This window comes from Ascidia mentula, chromosome 1 (assembly GCF_947561715.1).
Source record: "Ascidia mentula chromosome 1, kaAscMent1.1, whole genome shotgun sequence".
NCBI lineage: Eukaryota > Metazoa > Chordata > Ascidiacea > Phlebobranchia > Ascidiidae > Ascidia > Ascidia mentula.
In genome coordinates, this window is record NC_138566.1 from 18,402,923 (window position 1) to 18,427,128 (window position 24,206).

The following is a 24,206-nucleotide window of genomic DNA, read 5'->3' on the forward strand; positions in this document are numbered from 1 at the left end:
TCCTTTAGTGAATCTGCCAAATCTAAATTCCTCCCAACGAAATGATTCGTTTCAGTATTACCCATGAAAACTGAACTTCCATGATCACTACGCACAAGAAGCAGACCTAACATTTAACGAATCGCACTTTATTCGAGTGGTGGCGCTCGAGAGCAAAGCGACAACAGCACACGAATGACGTGACAACGAACGCAAATCCAATACGCGTAAAACAATCAAAAACAAGAGCAATTGCTGCTGAAAGAACGGGGCAAGTCACAGGACGAGAGTTGGCAATAATAAAACGGTACGTTGAGCAGTTCGCAAGGCCGTTGAATTTGGTCCGCATGGATTATGCAAGTTAGTTATTTTGACGGCCTTGATGGGTGCAATATTATCAAAAAATTGTTTCTTTCTGTTTTCTTCACAGGGAAGTTCAAACGCACAGTCGCGGGATAGTTGAAATTCTCACAGCAACGCGTCAGGTTAAACTAATAAACTGGGAGCGGATTTTACAATTAAACACGATTTGGGGATGTATATATATATGAGGAAATGGGCGACCGCAGCCAGCTGGGTCACCCGTTCTAGAGAGTACGGCGGATTACCACATGATGCTGAACGCTCGTAGGCAGAGCAAGAAAACAACAAAACGTAACACGGTTAAGCAGTAGCAGCGGCGACCTGCAAGGCTCGCGTGCCTACAGTGTGTAAATTAAATAGTCACAAAACTCGTAAAAAAATAGCCCAAGGGCTGACAAACGAACGAAACAAGGAAACAAATAAGAAACGAAAGTTTGGAACTCAGTGTCAATGGCTACGTCACTTCCGCGACCACAAAACCTAAGCGGACATCTCGAAATCGTCGCCGCGCCAACGTAGTCCGTCGCCGTCCAATACTGTGACGTAATCGAGTGGTTGTGACGTTGCCGATCCTGGATCAGCGCAGACGCGATCGACCACGTCATCCAGAAATGTTGCAATTTCGTCGGTAGCGCAACTGCTGTGCACTGCACTCGACTTTACAGCAGCTGGGGATGGATTAATGCTAGTATGCGCCCATGTGATGCTCGGTTGGATGAGCGGTAGGCAGTTGAACGACGAGAACGATGGTGCTGACGAATGACGAGTCGGTGACGCGGTTGTAATAGATTTGAAAAGCGGAGAAACCGATTCTTCTTCGACAATGGGGAAGTTTCGTGACGTGTCAGAGGCAGCTGGGTGCTGCGGTGAGTCCATCAGCAAATTTGGAATCAGGTGATGCCTCTTGGGGTCCACGGACATCTCCAGTGGGGATTGCATCACGGACACTTCGACCTCTTTTTTCGACGCCTCCAGACTTTCGCAAACCTGTTGAAATTTTCTAGCATCCGAATTTTTTCTCTCGGTGTGCGGTGAACTGGAAGCAAATGCGGAAAGATCTGGTGTGGATCTGGTGGGATGCAGACGAGTGTGAACCTGTTTACCAGGACCCTCTCCTCCCGGAGGACGGGAGCTGAAGATGGATGCGCTTCTTCCGCTTGGTGGTTTGGAAGTACAGCTCTCACTCCTGGCTAAGGAGCTGTTGGTCTTGGAAGAGCGTCGCGGTAAAGAAGCAAGCAATGTGATTGGAGAAGATGTCAAGCTTCGGCTCCTCCTGCAGGGACTGCTGTTTTTGTTAATCACTTTGGTTCTCAACTGGATATCGGAGGAAGCTGGTTTAGGAGCAAAAGGTGGAACATCCGGACCATTTTCTTTGACAATCGTTGTGTTGCTCCTCCTCCTGGCCAAAGGCGATTCCAACTTTCCAGAATTCATTTTCTCTTTGCTTGAACTCCTAGTTACATGGTTGGTGGTCATGCTGCGTCCTCTCCATCCATGCTCGTCGCTCTTCACCGACGAGGAGCGTTTTACGCTGCCATCGGACGATCTGTTCGATTTTGCCGACGCGTTTCGGCGGGAGCTTGAGGACTCAGATCCCGTGGAAGATCGCTTGTTCTCCCGGAATTTGGTGACCGCTTCTTGTAGCGAATTGATCCACTGCTTGCGATCGTGCTCGTCGGTGGCAATCAATGTGTAAGTTGCGTTCATCTCTTCAGAGCGAACACGGAAAGAGTGTTTTGCTAAAATTTACAAAGCAACGCGTGACCACAGTTGAAAATCTTATACAAATACTTTCGAATATATTTGGTTGAGCTCGTTATTGTGTGATGTAGTTTTATGGTTAAATACCTTCGGCGTTCTTCTTTAATTACATCAGCGTACACAGCAATTAACGTAAGGACTGCTGTATCGCAATACACCACATCATGCTTACCTTTGTCGCTGCTTAAAATTCCACCCCTGAACGACCCACTGAGTTTTCCGCCCTCCTCCGTATCGATAGTGAGGGATTTGAGAGGTATCGGCTGTCTGTAAACCTGGTAAGTGAGCTTTCCTCCTCGTGTTGCGTTTCGCGTCAGAACAAGAGCAAGATCGAACAAAAACACGTGAAGTTTCTGTTGAATGAAAACAAGTAATTACTAATTGTCGAATATAAAACGAATGTTGAACTAAATTCGCTTTTAGTATCAAGTGGTAAATATCTAAGAAAATTTTGCCTTTTTTAGTTTTCGCTCAAAATACCCAGCCAGAACACTATCACGGAAAGTTTCAATTTCTATAAGGTCTCAATCATGGACATCCAACAAAATTACTGCCTCGTAGCGGTTCTGACTTACCGTTCCTCTGTTGGTCTTCAGCTGTCCCGAGCACAGAAGGAAACGACTTTCCTCAACGAAAGGAGTTTTTTGCTTATCATCCAAGTATTCCAGTTTACTTTGGAAGAAGCGAGCCTGACGCTCTCCTGTGAGGTCATCCACCCTCGCGATTGTGTCGTTGATAATATCAAGCTGTTGAAAATGACAAAATGTAAAAAAGAGTTGAAACAAACCGTTCAATTCGCTTATTTGGACCCAGAATAGTTGACATTGAAATAAAAGAATTTATTTTCAGGTCATTGTGACATGACAATAACGATCCAATGAGATGCACAGAACCAGGTAATTGTCAACGGAACATATGGCAAATATTACGCAATGCATTATGCATGTCCGATATCAGGCAGCAGGGGATGTCAGGCGGTTTAACGTAACCCATATTCCACCTCTGCAATATTAATTTCACAAAAAAGCAATCATGAAGTGGAGTCCCAACTTCACACTTCCGTGTACTTGTTGTTGGTCCAGTCTAAAGCGACTAATTTGTCACATACATATTAGTTTTCGACAGGCATTTCATAACCTTTGGCGGGTTACCTTCGACAGACCAAGACTAGCAGATGGTGACGTCGTTTGCCATCAATCAAGGACACATAATTGTAGGATTTATTACAATTACAATGGACAAATGTGCGTCGCGTCGCGCCATGATTAACGGAACGAGCGGTTTCAACCAAAATCGACGAGCGTGGGCAACAATTAAGCTACAAGTGATGTAGGCCAACTAAACGAATATGTTTAAAAATTATGTCAAAATCTAGACACTTAGTGACAGTTGACAGGAAAGTGGATTATGTCGTATAACGATGTCTGGAGTGTGACCGAGAAGATTCTAGAGGCGTCTGCTGCTTTCCGTTTGATCAAAGACCCACTAATACCACAGGGAACGCCCTCCCCTGTCGCGTCGCCGAAGACAAATATATAAACATTTTTTTCCAGCGTAAAAAACATCGTTTCTCCCGAAGGCAGTAAGTCACGTCAAAGACAGGACGCGCACACAAGTTGAAAACCCCAAGTACAGTTGACTAGTGTATGGAAATTTGTTTCTATTGTGGGCGAGCTCAAGAACAGGCTCAAATTACCCACAGCGCAGGGGTCTTTTCCGAGTAATCCGTTTCGCGAAACACACAGGTTCGACCGTGCGTTAACACAAATTAGGTTTTACATTAAAAGCCCTACACACGTTCGCCGATAACGGAATAAAAGAAAGCGTTTTAGATACAGGTCACGCAAAGGACTTAAAACGCGTCACATCCCCCGACACCCGGCAATGCATGGCTGTGCGTCACTGCGGTATCACGTGACTTAAATTGATTGTTAGACGCGAATTAGGTCAAAATATTACAAACGTGATAAACATACTTCTTGTTGCGCGTTGTTGGTAAAGTTATTAGCATTAATTAATTAGGTTCCCTTAAAAGTGTGCACACAAGACGGGTCCAAACCCCAAAGTGGTGTTGTAATGCACAATGTGCAACGCCCATAAGCAATAAACTCCAACTTACAGCTCTTTCTAGACGTTCGTAATCCGGGTGGTCTTCGGGCGTCGACTTGAGAATGTTTTTGAGAAGCAAAGGGTATTTTACGAGTCGTGAGCGTGGCAAGTCAAGGTATGACCAGAGGTCAAGCTTGCGACTGAACGGTGACGCCAAACAGCGCTGCAAGAAATCGCGCACGCGGGCCTCGCGGCTGATCACGGCGTCCAAGCACTCCTTGGCGTCCGACTGATTTGCGCAGTATTCTTCGTACGATGAAAGGGTTGGAAACTGCAATATAAAAAGTTATATGTTAAAGCAATACAGTATTCTGCACACAATACAGGCAAAAGGAAACGACCCACGCAACACCATGACGTAACACTACGCGCGCAAAACGTTGCGGGGAGCCTATATGTAAGTTACATTGACGCAAGTACCTTGATAGGTGGGCCACTGTAACATGTAAATGTTTTACGCGAGTTACGGGTGGGCCGGGCTAATTAAAATGCCGAAAAAAACACCTCTTTTATCACGATGTCGTGGTTATACCCGTGTGAGCACGCGCATGAAAAACGCATACATTTGGGACCAAGGCTTCGTACCCCCATACAGCGCAAGAATACCACTTACCCAGTCTATGAACACGTGACCGATCTCTTCGCTCCTTCCATCTTCGGATCTTCCACTTTCCAGGTGGTTTAGCAAGTCCTCGTGGAGAGGAAGCAAGCAGTCGAGTTTGCCGAAGATTCGATTTACCTCCTGCTCGGAAAGCATCTTCAGTGTCACCATTGAGTCCCGATAAGTCTTAAAAAAGAAGCAGGATAATTAGTAAGAGTAATAGGTATCCCATATCATAATGGTTGGATCTTGGGCAGGAAAAAGCACATTTGTGACAGTAAATCCACATATTAAAAATTTTTTTACAACTAATTAACGATACATATACTCAAGATGTGACTTCAGACAGTCATAAAACGGGCTGCTTGGTAATATGATTAAATCAGTTTCGCAATTATGCATCTAGCGGTGGAGTCAGTCAACGACTATCGGATGATATTCATAGATGATGCAACGAAAAATACGTCTCGGTGATTATCTGGTGTTTTCCACCATACGATCTTAGTTTTCGTGTCTCTAAACTACATTTTACATATTGCGCGGGCGGAACAAACCTTTTTATTCACTCTAGCAAAGGTAGACAAAAGGTCTATGTATGACTAACTTACAAAGTAGCCAAACCGACGAAAAAACAATAAAACACAGTGGTACAGAGGAACGCGGGACCCTGAAACCCATTGTCATGTAAAAGTGTTGACCTCACTGCTGTTTCATACACAAAAGAAATATTGTTCACACCTGCTTAGCAAGTCGCAAATCCTGCACTGTGTCGCATTCGCCCTGGAAGAGTTCAAAGATGGCCTCTTGACGTTTCAGTTCTACCTCGTTGAGACCAGAGTGATCGAAAGTCTCGCACCACAAGCGACTGCGTCGGTTTTTGTTTGCACTGCCGCGCTTTCCCGGCGTATTGTTTGAGTTCTGTTCACCATTGCTGGGTGCACTTCCTGGGGGACGGTAAGGTTTGAAGGCAGCCGGACCCGAGGATTCTTTGAAGCTGGATGAGCGCTGCGAAATGAAATAAGTGGTTAAGATACTTTACATGACGTAACAGAATAAACTCGCTACATCTTAAATAACATTCAAACGTGTCCGGGAGCTACTGCAAACGGCCAGCGTTGTGAGCATGGATAATCCGCACTGAGCTTACGATCAAGGTTTTAACGTATATAGCTAACCACAAAAATCGCAAAAGTTTACAATTCGTCATAAGCGCGAAAAAAAGCCGTATGTGCACCAAACATTACGTAACGATATTGGCATCAGAGTAAGATACTGTCAGTTAATCAATTCCAGCAGCGACCGAGCATGAGTGATGCAGTAACAGTTGCCTTATACGGACACGGGTTCATCACTTACTGCCCATGTGGTCACAAAACGTTCGCCCGAGCTTTAAACGACTTTCAGTGATGAAAGCAACACCCTGTAGGTCAAGTACCATGTAGAATTTACACAAATAACGTAATTTCGCGGGGGTTAGCATTGTTTGGCTCGTAAAAAGGTTTTCCCAAGTAGCTGCACTTTAAATTTGCTTTTGACCAATGCTAGAAATGGGGCCTTTGTTATTGTGTCTGACAAAAAGCTGTTTTAGGCACATTTAATACCGAAATTGTCTCCTCGAAAATTCGCTCTTCGTGAATGGTGACAATCTGCGTGAATGGTGACAAAGTCTTCATGAAGCCTTTGATGCTGCGCGCTGTGCTGTCGTTGATCAACATCAACAGTATTTAAACTTCCTAATTAAAATCAACGCACTATTGCGAAAACCTATACGTTCTCTGCAAAAATAACACACTTGAGTTCTAAACCGCCATGACCACAGTCTGTACAAACCGGACAATCTTTCACGCTAAACACTTTCTGAATTCGCTGAATACAAAAACAAATATCTTGAAGCTCTTTACTGTTGGTTTAAAACGGCTGTAGTGAATGGCTTATTCGTAAGTCCATGGAAACTGCTTCTCCTTTTCGAAACCAACTTCAAGTATATTCTTGATCAAAACCGTAACAAAAGCGTCACCAACCCTGGAAGTTGAAACTGATAATGAAACTGTGATACGTCAAAACCAAAACCTATCTACGATTTTCCATTTGAACCTGCCTTGGTGCATGTCCCCAAACTCTTAACCCCATAAATACTAGCTTTCCTAGTGAATTTTCTCGACATCTGTCAATCAAAACAGAGCGCATACAACACGCTTCCGATTGCTTTCAAATGCGCTGAGAAAATAAAAGGAAAAAGTCCCGTTTCTGGACACATGACGTACGGCTTACAGGCCTAGGCTCTAGATTTCTGTTGCCACTAAAATGACACACAGAATGGTCTGGGCGGATATGTCGGGCTTGTAACATTTCTAAGACTACTAATCTCACGACCTTCGCGGTTTGAGGCTCATCTCACGGCTAAGATTTCGTCCGCCCCGCTATCACGACTTCGACTAATCGCTGTTCGACTACCATCCGAAAAAGTTCCAACTATCCTGATAGCGTTGTTTAATTGGCAGCCTGGTGAGATCACTTGTACGTAATTGATAAAACTGTTTACAGTCGACCAGGAGCAAATAAAGAAAAGTGGGTCGTTTGAAGCTGGGGACTGCGGTGATGACGGTGGTATGCAAACCTTACGACTACGCACGTAGATAGTATGCGGGTTTCCAATTTGAGGTAGCTTTGCATGCAAAGCGGTGCCTCATGCAAACAGATCTGAATAAATTTATGACACACTGGTCTGCATTTCCGTCTAATATAAATACGGCTCCTAAGCTATCTACAAAGTTTCCTCATCTAAACAATCCGGGATCAAAATAAGCGCATGCGAAATCTTATATTTGCTGCTTAACAATAAGAGCTCTAAGATCAAATGCAAATTAACTGCTATTTTGAAGCGCATTAAACTCACAATAGCACCAACAAGTAAGACGTCTCGCTCGCAAACTCGACAAAAGACAAACACGCCTCGGGTGTTCTAAGGCGCCACAGCACACTGCAAAACGTGTGTTACGTCACAAACAAGAGGTAGACGACGCGCGCGTGCCAACCGCCCACAATTTACAACGTCAAAACAACATGTCCATTAAGCCTGTCGCGCTCGGTCACAACGAGCTTAATGACGGTCGAAGGAGATTGTGGTAACTGGTCGATCGCCCACAATCGGTGATGTCACAATGCGATTTGTTTACTGGCTCCGTTATGTGGGTGGTTTTTACCTGCGCGATTATCACCTGTCGTTGTTCAAAACACGAAGCTATTGCGAGGGCGCGCGGGTACATTTATAGATCATTATAACGTTTATCATTATTTCCGTGATACCCGCCAGTTTTGATTGCGAAACAAATATTGTCAGTCATATCGCTCTACGGATTTTAAATCACACACACTTAAGAAGTTTTCCCAGAAAAACGAAAGAAATGATCGTCCCTCTTCCCCTTACGTCATTCTCGACGACTCAAACGACGTCATCGCCTTGTCCAGCACGCACAAGTTACCACAAGCATGATGTTAACTCTCGAGCAAACCCTTTTAAAAAAACAAGCCCAGGCTAGCCAACACCATATGTCCGGCTATAGTTGGCAGTAAACAATACCTCGACCTTGGGTGACATATCACCTGCGTGCGTTCAAATTTTCGACGTATAATCCCCTAGGTTTCAGTTGACTGTCGGGTTACAAACGCGTCTCTTTAAGGGATTACGACGTTTATCGACAAGCAAAGCTTACCTGTATTTTCTTACTGCCCGGTTTTCCTGGGGAGATGAGGTTCGCGAAGGACGCCACTGACTTGCGTAAGGTCTTCACTCGCTTCGAGCTGGGTTCCTAAAAATATTTCGGGTTAGGTTTCACGGCAACAAAAACCTGCTAATGTGTTTGTGATCAAATTTATCGACCTATTGAAGTATGAAGACAAACTGAACATGCTTTACAGATCCCGATTGGGCTTTTGTTGGTGATATGTTCTTATCCTTCTATATTCACAAGGGGATAACCAGTGGTAAGCTTCGATATTAACCGTTTTTCTATTTATTTGCATCGACTCAAGTGCAATTTTGCAGCCAGTTGCTTGCAAAACTAGGCAGAGTCGTGACCTACTGTAACGTGATTAGGAATACACTTGGATATTTGCGCAAGAAGTGTCCATAAAAAATATTATATTTTACATTGTCAGAGTATACAGAAAAATCGACCCTGTCACGCTCCAGGGATTAGCCACAGGTTGGAATAGCTCAACATTTTTTTGTGGTTTTTGTTGTTGTTTTATGCGTTCCAAGCTGCATGGGCAACAATAAGGTTATTGTGTTCATGCGGGTGGCGGTTCCACAAGCACCCGTCAACCCTCCTCGCAAGGCATTTTTCTCCCATATACTTAAGTCGGTAATAAACACTGGTTCATCATCTAATACGTTCGTGTTTTGGCCGCAAATTCCACGATCTTCCACCAATTACGTCAACGTGATTGCTCGACGCATGATTAGTTGGGATAAAGGACATTAAAGATAACCGCGAGGGGACGCATGACGTCACACCACGTATTACGTTCCTAAAGTCGCGCTCCACTTGATAATTTGACCAATAAATCAATCGTTGTACAGTCATTACACATTTTGTTGAACTCATAAACTCAACTTATTCCTGGACACAATTGGAGAAAGGACTACTTGGGACTTCACCAACTTTCGGCATGTACCGATAAATTATGAGTCTTGGTGGAAAATTTATCAATGCCGAGAATCGAATGTCAGTAACTCGTCACGCGCTGCCAAAAAGCGGAAGCCACTTTCTGTCATTCTGACGTAAACGCAAAAGTAAATGCTCTTTCCGGCACGCGATGTCAATGTACTGCTGCACGATGACTCAACACGGCCATTAGACCTTTACCACATTACCACATACTGGTATGGGGGAAATAATTGTTTCAAATCCCGATCACCCTCTAAAATAGAGAAGCAAATCTTTTGAATGACGACGGCACGTATTTGGAAAGTCTATTGCGAGGTTTGAACAATATTTCAGCTGATTGCAACCGTCACGATATTGTGTTTAACGCACTAGAGATCATCAGCCATGCAACCACAACGATATGGGAGTTACCGAGCGTTTGTTACCAAAACAACCAAGTTGTCGCCAATTACGCCAATCGATGATTTTCTCTGCCTTAATTGGTCCAAAAACACAAACCGGATGAAGCGAAGCCACTTTGCTTTTACATGTGAGGCAATAAACAATCGACCTCAAACGTATTTCGTTGCCAGAAAAGACGGGCGCCTCAGCGTCGGGGGGAAAGCAGGTCAATTGTCCTACACCCAGGGGTGGTCCGTTGTTTCGTAAACGAACGATGACGTGGGCAGTGCTATCGAATATGGAATGACGTAGGTACCAGCGGAGATCGACAGATAAGGGCATTTCATAATCCTGGACGCACAATGTGGGCTCGTTTTGGGTATTGGCCCCGTGCGTAAGGTCACAAGAAAAGTTTGCTTGGCTCATTTCAGACCACAGGTGAACAAGCTGCGTTGGACTTGCGCACACCATAGAATTTCTTAAAACAACAAGGATAAATTATTTTGATAACTTTAAAAATGCATTTTATTTTCTGTGACGTTTCGAAGCGTGCTGTTTTTTAATTTAAGGATCTAGTTGGAAAATCCAAAAGCAGGCGGTTACGCAATTATGTTGGTAAACGTTGCAGAGGCTAACGAGGCGCCACCCTTTGAAAGAAGCCAAATCGGAAAAGACCCATTAAACATGACGTCAACTAGAAAAAACGATGACGTAGCACAGATGAATGCGAGGTTAACTTGATACCGGGATGAATTCCCCATGCTATAAGACACATCATAACGTAACTAACATGCGGCTCACTCTGGAGACTTAACCACAAATTCACCGGAGGGCTTGGTTTAGAGAACTGTCTGTGCAGTTTTGAAGGTTATGTCCAGCCTGTTTTACTGACAGAATGTAAATTTTTTATTTTAAATCAAGAGGCCTGCGCTGACTCAACAATACGAATGCGAGGAGGAAATCTGTTTCTGGACTGACGGCCGCCCAATAAACCTCATTTGCATTTCCTTGAAAAGATGAAATTGGGGTTTGATAAAATATTCTTCCTTCAATATGTTTCAGGGATTTGACACATGGACGAGGAAGCTAGTTCAAAAAATAATATAATGACAGAAACATCAGGTGACGAACCCCTGCTGTCCTTATGAGACCAAATTAAACTAGAAGGTCTAACGAAGACAAACTTCGGCTAAACATACACCTATTGGTTGCAAGTTAACTATGTTTAAGCAGAGACTGAACCCCATTGGAAGGTTTTTACACATTGTCCCACGTTTTAGTATACATCTTATTCAAACGTTCTATAACAGTAAGGGTTTAACAGAGTACTGTTATGAGTAGTTAGGTAATTGTTCCTTTATGACGTGAACAGGAAGTAAAAACGTCATACGAATAAGTCAATAGGACCGAAACAAGCATCACACAAAGCAAATCAATACGACTCCGAAAGTACCTATAGCTATCCCATATGTTGTTTGGTGTGGCCCACTAGACACGCATGGAACAATTAATAAATAGGTTGAATACGGAGCAGCAAAATTCGTAAACAACAATTGGCAGAATTTTTGAGGTTCATAATGACATGTTCTCGTTGTTGTTTGTGCCGCAGCAAAAAAAATCTTCAGCAAATTAGTAGACACACTGCAGGCTATGCCACTTATAGAATAATCCATTAACATTTTTAAATAAAAAAAGCGGAAGGTAGTTGTTGTTAACAAAAAATAGTCGATTTTGAGAGCATTTTTTTGTGCTACCCGCTTTACGCAAAGCACAGGAAAGTACATACCGGTACCAGGATAGCGTTAACAAAACCATCCCAAGTACAATTACCTGATTTTGACTCGACTTATTCAATTCGCTGCCTGATGGTACACTGTCGGATGAGGCCAAGTACATATCCAAAAATTCGTCATCGTCCAAGTTGAACATGTCTTTGTACGGTTTTCCACCACCGTACGTTACACCGCGCACGTCATCCACACTGGTACAGTGTGAGGAGTAACGTTGGTAAAGCAAAGCTTCACGGAAGCGAACTCGACCCTCCAACTCGCTAAAAGGGATGTACGTAGTCTTACTACCGGGCTTGGTAAATAAAGATGTGGAACGCCAGCGCAGATCGTCGGCACGCATCTCGCCGTACGTTGGCAAGTCCTCCATGTTGAGAGACATCACCTGCTTACGACGTTCGCTCGCAAGCATATCGGCGCTAGCTGACTTGGGGTTCAGTTTCTTGCGGCTTTGGTTATGGTGTCGGCGCAGCACCACGCCGGGATACGCTATCGCTCGCTTTATTGGCGAGTCAACGACCGCCGCGTCTGGCTTTGGGTCAGAAACGGCGGAGGAACGCAGACGCATTGAAACGTTGTCGGTTTGCGTCCGATCTGTGTCCGAGAAACGCACCGAACTTTTGGTGCTGCAACTAGAAACCGTGCTGTCTCTGTTGCGCGTGAATTCAACCGCCGGTGCCGCGAGATGAGGCAAGGAGGCGCACATTTGCTTGGAAATAGTCGATTTTCGAAGGCCACTGTCTCCATGATGGCTGTGATGATGGTCCAGCCGACGAGGTAGGGTTTGCGCCGATACACTGCTTCTCATCGCCCGCTGGTCAATGGCGGTCAGTGAGCCGCCGAAGATTGCTGAGGCGCCAATTGTGGAAGCGTCTGAAGTGCTGTTTGTGCTGTCATCGTATATCTCGCGTGATCCAACCCCACCGTACGTGGACGTGGAGTTGTATGAGGAAACGCTGCATGGGGTAGAGAACGGACGATGACTGGATGAGGATGCTCTCGTTCGGATGATGGTGGTGATGGGGGGTGCGGGAGGATCGGTGTCCACAATAGAGATCTGGTAGTCTGACAGTTCTCTCGACTCTCCACTGCCGCTTTTTCTCATTCTGTGACACTGAGAGCACTCGCTTGCAGAACTTCGCAGACTACAAGCATCATGAAATGTCACGGATCCAGAGTTGATGCGGCCAACCGACTGATGACGAGGAGTGACTTCCTCCTCCTCAATTCTGTCGCAGACTTCATAGGCACGGAGTGTTGAAGCACTTGCCCCGTCCTCCGCGATAGAAGAGTTAGATAAAGTCCTCTTCTCCTTTTCACTGCCGCTTGATAAGTTGGAACGGTCGCTGCGGATGGAAGACTTATCCCCTTCCGAACGTTTCTTGCTTCTTTTACCTTTCCGGCCCTTCAAGTCCTTAAGGCGGAAAGATCCACGAGCGCTCCCCGGGAGAGAGGATTCGGATTCTGCATCGCCGTCGGGCGATCGTGGTGCGTTCGATCGCCGAAAGAAACGGAAGATGCTGAAATCCATTGCAAGAGTTCTGGGCCGACGATCGCTGTGGCTCTGGAGCAACGATGGGTCTGTTCCTCGAGGCAAGGTGCAGATGGCAGGGGGAGCAGTGACGTTGTGGAGGTCGGGGCGTTTTGGTACAAGGACATCGCGAGGTTCAGAAAACTCCTCGAGTGTTTGGCGGCCGCCGAAGGAGTCCACCAACGACCAAGGCCTCCGTGAAGACCAGCGGCTGTGAGAGGAAGAAGATGCCGAGGACGCGGTTCTAGAACTGGACTCGGATCCGGGAAGGCGCGGGTCGCCGTCTTTGGCCTCGTTACCCTTTTTACTGGGCGAGCGCAGGTGGGAATTACCGTCCGAATTCACGGGACGAGATGGGCGACGTAGAACAACTCCATTTGAAGCCAGAACTGCATTGCGCCCGTTGTTAACCACAGTCAAACCCTCACCGTCTGGCAGCCTTTCTTCAGGAATTTGAAGATTTTTGTTCTTCTTGCCCCGTTTCCTCTGCTGCCCTTTCTTACGCGTATCCCCACCGCTAGTGGGCGTAGGTTCGCATATCTCCTTGCTGTCAAGGCTCGTGCTTGACTTCTTTTTCTTGGTACGGTTGCTGAAGAACTTTTTCATCTTCATGACAGAACAGTGATTGCTGTTTGAATGAATTCCTTTCGTTTCACTTGAGTGAGGCGGTTCTTTAGCACGCACAACAGTAAGTGCTTATATGCGCTGCCTAGTTCAAAATATATTGGCTATCGGTCGAAACCTGTATAATTTACACAAATGGTTTATCAGTGGAATCAACAGCAGAAGCATACGCTTTCCATGCATGTAAACAAAAAACATGCAAATTCAAACTACCCACGGCCTGTACTTCCTTCTGATGGAAGCAACAACAGACACGATGCGTATGCTGAGACACGATTTACAAAAATTGTCAACTATCCCCTGACCAGCAACAGTGGCGGATAACATAAGCGATCGGAAACCCAGCCAACATTGCAGAAAACTCCTCCAGTCAATGCACGTTTTGTGCGTCACGCCTGAAACCATCCAGGGTACCAGTTTTCAGTCAAGCGCACGCCCAAGAATATTCACAAAACCTACTGTTGAACTATGCAAAACAGATTTCCAAAGGCACTTTCGCTCGGCAATTCTTTTACGCAGCTGACTGCAGACAATTGTTTTGTGTACGCGGAGCAAAGAAAGAGCGAACTCGCGCGGAAGTGACGTCACAGTTAAGCCGGAAGCGAGGGCGAGCTCTCTGGTGTGACGTGGTCAGTGATCGGCGCGTGTTGCGTTGTTTACCACTGTAAGCAAACGCGATTTCACGGTGGAATGGACTATGTGGTTGGTGCTTCCATTCTGAACTGGTTATTTTTACAATCTATTCTTTCCGTCTATACTTATGGCCCCTTGGTCTTCCTCTGCCCTGTTGGTCGTTTATAAAAAAATATGCTGCTGTGCCTTGCACGCTATTGCTGGGTGTAAAACAGCGGACGCTCTACTAAAAAACAATCAATCATTGAAGTAACGTGAAACAATAGCGCGTGCAGTTATAACACAGCCTTGTTTGCTGTATTTTCTCCCGAAATGCCGAAAAGATTTGTCTTAAAACTAGAATGCGATAGTGATGATGAATAAATCACGCCTTAAGCTAGACACGCTAAGAAACTCTGGTACTGACTACCTTTAACCTTTAAAGCGCGGCCACAATTGCTGGGTCGCGTGGGCGGACTGAATCACTGACAACTTTCATAGTGTAACTTGCGTTTATGACGAACGATGACATTAAACAAACGAAACGGTCACAGCCCATGCGAAAACACGACGCTGTGGGGTTTTAGAATAGCGCGATGCAAATACGTGAGGTCTGTGTTTATAACCACCAGGCCGTTGTCACAGCCAACCGGCGCTTTCCTTTTTGCGGAGACACTCAAGAAGAGCGAACTTCATTCATTTTTAACGAAGGCTTCGCAGTTTACCGATCGAGACTCAATTGGGCGAAACGCAAAGAGTAATTCTCCTAACAGACTAGACGGCTTTGGGCTCCTGACGATATGAACGCGCAAGTATTATTCAACCATGCCCCATGGTGACTGACTAAGCTGCTCGTGCGACTTGTGGCAGCATTTCCTTCTATAAGCACAACCACTGTTCGTACAAACAGCCAAAGCAGAAATATCCACAGAGGGCATCCTTTAGACTTTAGAAGATTGTATCATAAGGTTATTTGGACAAAGAGCTGGTTTCCTAACCTAACAGACTTAAGCTAATAACTACGGACACTATATGTTTTAAACACCCTGTGAACTTTTGTAATCGATTCTGTTGGCAGTTCCATGGTTGTTAAGTAGTTAACAAAAACAAACAACAATTGGTTGTGACCAAACAAAACTAGATAGGTGCTGAAACTACGGAATCGTAATCTTAAATATAACAACAGTTGTTTAGGCTCCTTTTCAGCTAGTCGCAAAGCTCATACAAATACCTTGCAATTAGGTTCTCACAAATTGGATACAACATTGGTTACAACCCCCCTGACCAAAAAGATTGACTCAAACAGTATTTTCACAAAATACACCAACTAATTTCGCATCAATTTAGTTTTCAGTTTTCAAGTTAAACTAAACCAACTTTGCAAATATGGCAACGGTTTTTCCGATATGCTGCTATTGCCTGCGTGTGAATCAGGTTCTGGCGATAGCACGTTACTTCCCTTACGTAAGCTAAACTCTATAAGACGGGGTTCGTAGGTAATTTTAGTGACGCGCGCAAAACCCAGCTCAACTTTGACAACTACGCGCATGTTTCTAATTAAACATTACGGTTCCAGGTACGAATAAGTACGCAAGTGGCTGTCATGCATTTCTTGGACAAGCTCTAAACATAATGAATTATTGTGTACCTTACATGATCATCTTTTCGTTCAACCTGAACCGGGTATTTTTCAAAACACGGTATAATAAATGTTCTGTGACGTATTGCACTGCCCTTATAACCTGCTCTGTCACAAATCTGGTCGATTTTGTGAACTACAACACACATTCTCCAAGAGGTTTGCCTGCAACATGTCGCCTGTGACAACGTTTTTGAACCCCAGTCTGGCAACGTGAAGAAGTCCAGGCTCTAAAAGTTAAAGGTCACGTGCACACTACATTAGACAGCGGCACAAGGCGCGAGAACGTTCAAACAATACAAGCCGCGCTGTCATTCTCGACGAAGGCGCGATGCGCAAAGCAAATACTTTCGGCTGTGGACAAGGTCCAACTCCAACTCAACGTCTAACGGAAATTTAGTCTCAAAATACACATACACTCGCAAGTCGGCGTCTGGCGCGGCGATTATCAAAGGCGCGGCCATGATACACCATTGTAAGCGTCTTGCTCAAGGCTACATAGATGCGCTATGCCTACGAATGAACTATTTTTGTGATACATATTGAAATGCACCCGACCATGTCCGTACAACTGCACGCCTGTGGACAATAAGTTCAAGCAGACTTTAAAGGGACCCGGATGCGGTCACTTGAACTGTGTAAACTGAAACTCAACCGAGGCCCAGGTCAACCTGTGGGAACTGACAGTAGCGGATAAGGCAACATCTTGCCACTGTTTAGCGTTTCGACAGACAGGAACAACGCGCCCCATGAGATCACGTGCTGCCGAAAAAAGCGCTGTGGCCGCCGCACTCGAAAGGCGCTGACGTCATTCGTAAACAAAGACACTCTACTAATGGGAGGTTTGTGGGACTACAAGTAGGTAAGAATAGAAAAATCACTTGGTTGGGAAGAAAACGCCCCGCCACGTGTGTCGTAATGCTCCAAAAAGCGCCGCACAGCGCAGATTATGACATCAATAGAATTTAAGCCCTGGGGAGTTGTTACGCAGCAGTGATGACGTCATCGGTGGTTATCGCGTATTTCGCAAAAACGGTGCGATTGCTTTTTTTTACAGAATGAAAACATACATATGGGTGCTCTGTTCAAAGCTCTATTTTCATCATAAATAATGCAGTAAAGAATCACAACAGACGAAATCCAGACGCACTCAAACGCCCGCAGATTGTTCCGCTAAAGCAATGTTGTCGTACAAATGTTTGGAAAATAGCCCTGCCTTTACAGCGGAAGCGAGCAAACAGAATCACGCAGACAACCAGAGCTTGTGCAACGGGCGGCCCAAAACAAGAGCCTTTGCTGACTCAGTGCATTTATACTTTCTACTAAACAAGGTTGCACCAGCAGTTGCGATCAAACCTGCTTTGGACATTTTGCCTACGTGGTCCTTCTGCGAGACTCATTGCAACACATAAAAGGGGTTTCACCAGTGATTATTATTTTGCTTTTTTATAGCAAACCTTTACTAATCATTATCCAGACTGAAAAGGCGCTGATCATAAACATTCCCTTCTTGTAGTTACGTTTTGGTGATTCAGTCCAACGTTCAGTGTCGTAAAAACAACGGAGTACTTTTGGGCCATCTACAAGAAAAAATACTACAAAGATGGCAGTACTGCGACACACGTTTGGCCAATACATTCTAATACAAAAAAAAATAATAATTTGCCCTAAGTTTGCAACAGTAACAGTATAACAGTAGGATAATGGATTTACAATAAAAAAAATCCTAAAGTGCCAATAGCCCTTCTAGGGGTTCACAACTAAAACACAAATACTTAATATCCATTAAAAACACGTGATCAAGATAGTTAAAAAATCACTGCTGCAGTGTTCTATGATGCTGGTTAATCTGTACATCCACTTTGTCGTCGTACTAAATATCTTGTAGCCACGTACACTCCGATCGACTGTTTCTAAGTACCCAATGGCAGGTTACGTAGACATGGGGTATATCGCGTTTCAAAGGAGTAGACCGCCTGCGCGTTTTAACCAGGGGCCAATTTCTGTTTCTCGTAGCAGACGACAGATGGTAGGCCACGGTTTTAGTCTTCTGCTTAACTGCGGGACAGGGAACCCTTTTAACGCCTGTTCGATCAACTGAAATCACCCAATTCAGTTGTATTAAACGGAAGGGCGGCATTCCCCGTATTGTGAAACTGAAAAGTCAACAGCCGCCGTCGACCGCGGAATTTGGGCGATACCACAGTCACAGGTGCAATGTTCAACTCAAACGAGTGAAATTGTTTGTCTGTATGCGTTTATAACCGTCTCCCGGTATTTACGCATTACGTGTGACAGTGTAGGTCATGATGTACTACTGACCAGAAATATTCACTGAGCTGGAATACATTGCTGCGACCTTGTAACGACCTTAAAAGAGTAACAATAATATTTTGGCAGTAAATACACCATGTTTGTCAGCACTGTGCGTCTCCTTTGCTGCTGACAAAATTTAAATAGCTGGGTTACGCAATTGGCCGAGATACTAGCCAGGCAATTAAAACTGATAATACTGAACAAGGCTACTGCTGTAAGTTCCGTCTGTACACAATTGGACGACTACGCAAGCGCCGATTGAGCTAATTGGTCCACGATTTTTGGAGTAGTCGACTTAACAATTAATCACGTCAAACACTCGTATGTCATGCGAATAGCTCGCCGTACAACGCTGCGCGGTGTTTGAGAGCCAGGTTTTCGTCTGAAAACGTATCCAAAGCCATCTGGCGCACTCTGCAGGGTATGGTTGACGAAACGCGTCTGTCACAGTGATGCCATGCATGACTGGAGAACAACCGTGAGCTTCGTTGCCAGCTTTGCAATGCTTAGTGTTGTACCACTACTAACTGTACCGACTGCATAAATATGGATGAAGCTTTTAAACTAATTATCTGTTGAAATGTGTTAGTATGAAATTATGTTAATTTGTTGTTTATTTGCATAAGATTTGACAAGGTTTTGGCTGTGAGAGCTCCACTTAAACCCAAAGCTAAGTCACGGTAAGCTTATCACAACTTACAACCTCGATTAAATTTCGCGTGTCTACAAAAATCTGTCACTATAATACAATTAATGAAAGCAAAACAAATTTCCTCAAGGCCCTAAATCACTGTCTGCACTGGACAAAAAAATCACGTGACTATCGTCGAACTGATCAACCTTCCGGCATAAAAGACACCAAAATCAGGCAAAGGCAAAGCAAGACAAATTGAGTGATGAAAAAACTCACAATGGCTTTTGGGCTTCTTCCCTATGCCAGCCCGCCGAACGAATTGCACAATGATATCAAGCTGCCACCGCTCGGATTGGCGCGAAAAAACAGCGAACAGTACTTCTTGGAAATCGCATTGCAACAGCGGCTGGCTTGGTTTGATTCAAGCCAACAAGCGTGTTATACACATGTGCTGATGTTGGGGTGGGGCCAACGCAAAGCGGCTGTATACCAGTGTGTGACCTGTGCCAGTTTATTCTCTTGGTCTCTTGATTCACATTCTACATGTTTTACTCGTGTACTGCTTCTATTTATAGGAAGCAGTTTACTGTCACTTCGCGTGTGCCGACTAACATATGATAACGAAATTCCTAAAGTTGGCCCAATGTGGCTCCAGCCCCTAGTTATGCTCCCAATCACTTTCTTTCTTAACAATATTCAAAATTTACGGAGTTTAAACACCATTAGACTATTGCAAAAACTTGTGGTATATTAAAAAAATACTGTCTCAAATGCTGCAAAACTAAGTAACACAGATAATTTCATACGAGCAGTACAAATAAAACCTTGCTTTCGGAAAATAAATGTTGAACAAAGTTTTCTTGTAAGAAAGAAGACCAACACAGTATAAGCATACACCATCGTTTAAAGCTTCTTCGCCCACACAGCAGCATTATTTACACAATTTACATTCACGAGGAAGACTTAATTGCGTAAACGTGTAACTAGGTGCGTTGGGCTCAAATTTAAATTTAATCGCGGTCGACCTTTTATACCACGTCGTCCAAACCAACTACGTCACGACCGAACTTCTACAAAGTACCAAAAGCGCCTTACAAAGGGTTATTAAGTTACTGGGTAAACCGTAAAGGGGCACGTTTCGAAACTGTGCACTATTTTCACACTTCAATAGAGAACTCATTGTGTCAAGCTTAACTGACTACGAGATGCTTACACTAGCATTGTCCAACATCCCTGTTCTATTTATGATACAATGAGGCGTCCGATCCAAGATATTCGCGCCTGAGCTTCGAAATGTATCTTTGGAGACGATTGACCCAAAAAGCAAGTCGGCGTGGCATTGTCTCGAGCCGCAGGCCTTGGAAAGTGACGCGCGTTGATCCGCTAATTGCCGCTGTCCAATCGGGCGTTGACCGACGGAGACAAATTCATCTACGCTCCAAACTAGAGACCGTCATTTTACCCCCTTGTACAATAGATACCCACTGACAGACCCATCGCTACGTTTGCTACTTTCAACGCCCTGGTAGAAGAGCGGATACGTTGCAGGGAAAACCCTTCAGAAATCTTATATCCCTGATACACGGAAAGGTTTCACCACTGTTGCGTTTGTTCAAGCATTCGTTGTTCAAATCTAGGAGATTCAAAGAGCTTGATTGTTGAGGCGCAATACCCTGATCTTTAGCCCTGTGCGATCGACTCACGAGTTGATACGCATGACGTTGTTACTCACACTCACGGCTTTTTCATCGGTAACATACCCAGCAAACTATTTTTACAATGAGAAACCTATACCCCTACTTTCGTAATGACAATATTCTGAATGCTCCAATCACTTGGTTTACACCACGCATCTTACAACCTCTGCTACCATGAAGTGGTGAATGGCGTCGCCCCACTTTGTCTGAAGTGGATAAGATACCTCAACATGACCTAAACGATATCGCTCTGTCCTATCATTTGGCTGTAAGTGACGAATTAAAGCGATCGGTGACAAGCGACAAATGCTGGTAATTAGTAATTTGGAGCGGCTCGTTAAGTATTAAGTTAAAACCAATCCAAGACACAAGTATGCTAACAAGGTTGGGTGTAACAGCCCTTACTGCCTTCCTTAAAAGTACAACAAGCTGACTCTGCTGTACATTGTTGTTTTCGTATGATTCGTTCGTCAGTACCAAATTTCCGGGGTATACAAAATCGATTAAACTGCGAGTTTCACAAGCCAAAAAAAATCCAATAATACCAAACAGGCGTACCAAATGCGTTAGCTCTACATACACAGTAAAGACTTTAGTTGCGACCCTAAAAAGCTCTTTCCAAAAATAAACCGAAACCTCGTTTGTACAGAGAACGGTTATTGTCTATGAAGGCAGCGCCATTCTAATCTTTGCGGCCGCTCACTGCCCGCATGACCTCCGGTTCTTGTTGTTGAGTCGAGGTAATAAAATGCAGATCAACGCGGGGAGCGTTTCATCAGCGGCCATTAAATACGTTTACGAGATAACGTGCCGCTGTGACACCGAACAGCGCGAATATCACGCCTTTGTACAAATTATCATTTTTTTTGGTTTTTTACTTCGTTCAAAGAAAAACTATAAAAGTGCAGCCAAATATGGACTTTCTGACAGACCACACGCTTCTACAATCACATTTTTCTTATTGAAGCTTTAATGGTCATAGGATAACATAAGCATCGTCAAGCACCAAAAGTCAACAGGCCTGACGTGTGTTCATAGAGCCTAGTTTGGTCAGAAATTTTGAAGCTGTTTGTAAGCGATTGGGGCCCTGAGACATATTGTTGAAATAAACAAAAGGATCTGTCGTCATGGCAACGCCTACTGCCGACTATAGGTGCTACATGGTTTTCTTCCTTGTTTAAAACGCAATGGTATTTACACATGGATCGTTGAACTGAAATATGCGAATGCTGAGCGACACCTTTAGAAATACAATGGGAATAATTATACGCCTCGAAGGCTGTGTTACATTATTATCGCGTGTCTGACATTTACCTAAATGCGGGAGTGTCTTCAACGTGACATCCCGTCAAAAACCGCACGCGAATCGACAAAGAAAGGAAAACAATAATGTCCATCGCGTTCCACAAGACTACAACTCGCATGCGGTAATTAAACCAATTATGGCGAGGCCGTGTCAAGTGCATGCGGAAGCGGCGCATAGTTTGCCGCATACATAATGCTCCACAAGGATAGTGAAGGACAATCCACCGAACACCAAAACGACTGCAGGAATAAACCAAATAGGGTTTAGAGCGCCCCCTGTGGCATCATTTAAATATAGAGACATCTGTTCTGATTGTGGCGCACGATTTTAAACTTCCCGGATGTTATGGATCAGCAGCGTGAAGTCGACCCAGCTGTTAGCATTATTTCAGGCAACAAAAACACCTGTTGTCATGTAACCACACCGCAGTTGAAACAAAATGTTCCCCCTTTCTAATGCTTGTGAATTGATTCTGGGAATCATTTCCCATTCTGTTGCAAGTAGCCCTGAGGATTTCTATCTATCTAAGAAACTTTCGGTTCAGGCTGAAATCTGTCAGTCTTGTTATATTTCGCTTTGTCAAAAAGCATCATCAGTGTCTATAAAAAAGCAAACCTAATTTGCTTTACCCCTTTCTAATGGGCTGTATTTTTGAACTAATTGCTTTTGCAAATGTGTTTTAACTTACGGTTTACACAAACCAAACATCAGAACTTGTATATCAGTAGACATTCCTATGAGTGGCAGAGCAGGCAAAACATACATACAGTTCGCTGCGAATTTCTGGAACTTACTTTGCCATCATAACATACAGCTCTCCTACATGAATAAAGACAGCCTTCGTTATTTCATACTAGACAAAAAGGACCAAGCAAAACGTGGAACCGCTAATCAAGTGGGGCAGACATTCGTGACGGGGACCTTTTCTGACCAGAAAACACACGCCTCAATTCTGTTAAACAATAACACAACTCCTCAGTTCATACACAACAATGCGCGCAAAACGAACCGCAAATGAGACGCAAAAACAAAAGCGCAGTAATACACGAGGGCAAATAGCTGGAAGAGAGTTCGCCCGGGCGACACGCACCAATTAACACCAAGACACGAGTAGGAAATCCTGTATTTACTATGAGCGCTTGAAACGAGATTAGTTTCAATGTTGAGCGGGCTCACCCCTTCACAGCCAAACGATTCCGGACTATCGCAATCGTATTGATTGGGCAAGCTAGAGCTTTTAGGTCCAACCGACGCACATTGCTTTGATCCAATTAAAACAAATTCAAAGTGTACGAGTCGATGGCGCCACCTACAGGTAAAATCTCATCATCGGGTATGACCAATAAACCAGGTGAAATAATACACGGGTTTACATAAAAAACTGTTTTGTTATATATTTAACGTGATGCTGTGTAATATGTGAACATCTGGACAGTCGATTCTCAATCATAAACCTAATTAACCCCAAAAAGTAAAGAGAGAAAAGGAAGTCAGTTCGTTGTACTGTAAAGTATTAGCATTGTGTCACTACAGTAAATGCTCTACGTAATGGAAACCACAATATAAACCAGGGTCAGTGACAACATTGCTTAACAGGGTAAAGGGCATCGTTTTCACTGCAAGGGAGCGTGTCTCGGCCGATTCCCCGAAATCACGTGCGGGTGAAATGACAGACGTCTGTCCAAATCGTCTGCCGCGTGTGTTTATTTGCATTAATTGCAAAAACACGAGCACTTGGGACTGCACCATGAAACTAAAATAAATACCGTATTCTGCATGGGCCGACTTTCGCATCATTAACTGCTTTTGTCGAAATTTCGCCTTTGAACGAACCCGAAATTTCTTCATGCACAGATATTATGAACCCGAAACGGACCGAAAAAGTACTTCATCAGACTGTGGTCTAACTTGAGCGCCACTTCACGTGAGTCATTGAAGCCCTTTCGACACTGAAGTTGAAGGCCAGGCGCGCCCACAGCCTATTGACCTCCGTTTAAATCGCTAAACGTGGCTCGCGCGTGCAAGGGTTTTTGAGCACAATTGTCAAATCATGTCACTGCATCTTTAAGAAATAATGTAGGCGAGAAAAAAAAAATATTTGGTTTAAAGATACGACTGCATTTAATTGCCGCGAAATACATTGCAGTTGCACATTGCTAAACAATAAAAATACATGCAAATGATATTGCATAACTG

General features: G+C 44.2%; 1 protein-coding gene across 1 annotated transcript; it reads right to left on the reverse strand.

Moving 5' to 3' along the window:
- Positions 1-118: 118 nt before the first annotated feature.
- LOC145911718 (uncharacterized) lies at positions 119-13,920 on the reverse strand. The gene is made up of 8 exons (XM_082999141.1): positions 11,695-13,920; positions 8,527-8,622; positions 5,552-5,818; positions 4,826-4,999; positions 4,223-4,483; positions 2,679-2,849; positions 2,276-2,456; positions 119-2,081 (listed from the first exon to the last, which is right to left on the reverse strand). The coding sequence occupies exons 1-8, from the start codon at positions 13,792-13,794 to the stop codon at positions 823-825; spliced, it is 4,509 nt and encodes a 1,502-aa protein (XP_082855267.1). The 5' UTR covers positions 13,795-13,920; the 3' UTR covers positions 119-822.
- Positions 13,921-24,206: the final 10,286 nt, after the last annotated feature.

Bases quoted from the DNA above. Each gene is read 5' to 3' on its own strand.
- LOC145911718 (XM_082999141.1), bottom strand. From the start codon at position 13,794: ATGAAGATGAAAAAGTTCTTCAGCAACCGTACCAAGAAAAAGAAGTCA. The intron at 4,484-4,825 runs GTAAGTGGTATT...TTTATATTGCAG, and splicing joins GTCACGTGTTCATAGACTGG to TTTCCAACCCTTTCATCGTA. The intron at 2,457-2,678 runs GTAAGTCAGAAC...TTCATTCAACAG, and splicing joins TGAAGACCAACAGAGGAACG to AAACTTCACGTGTTTTTGTT.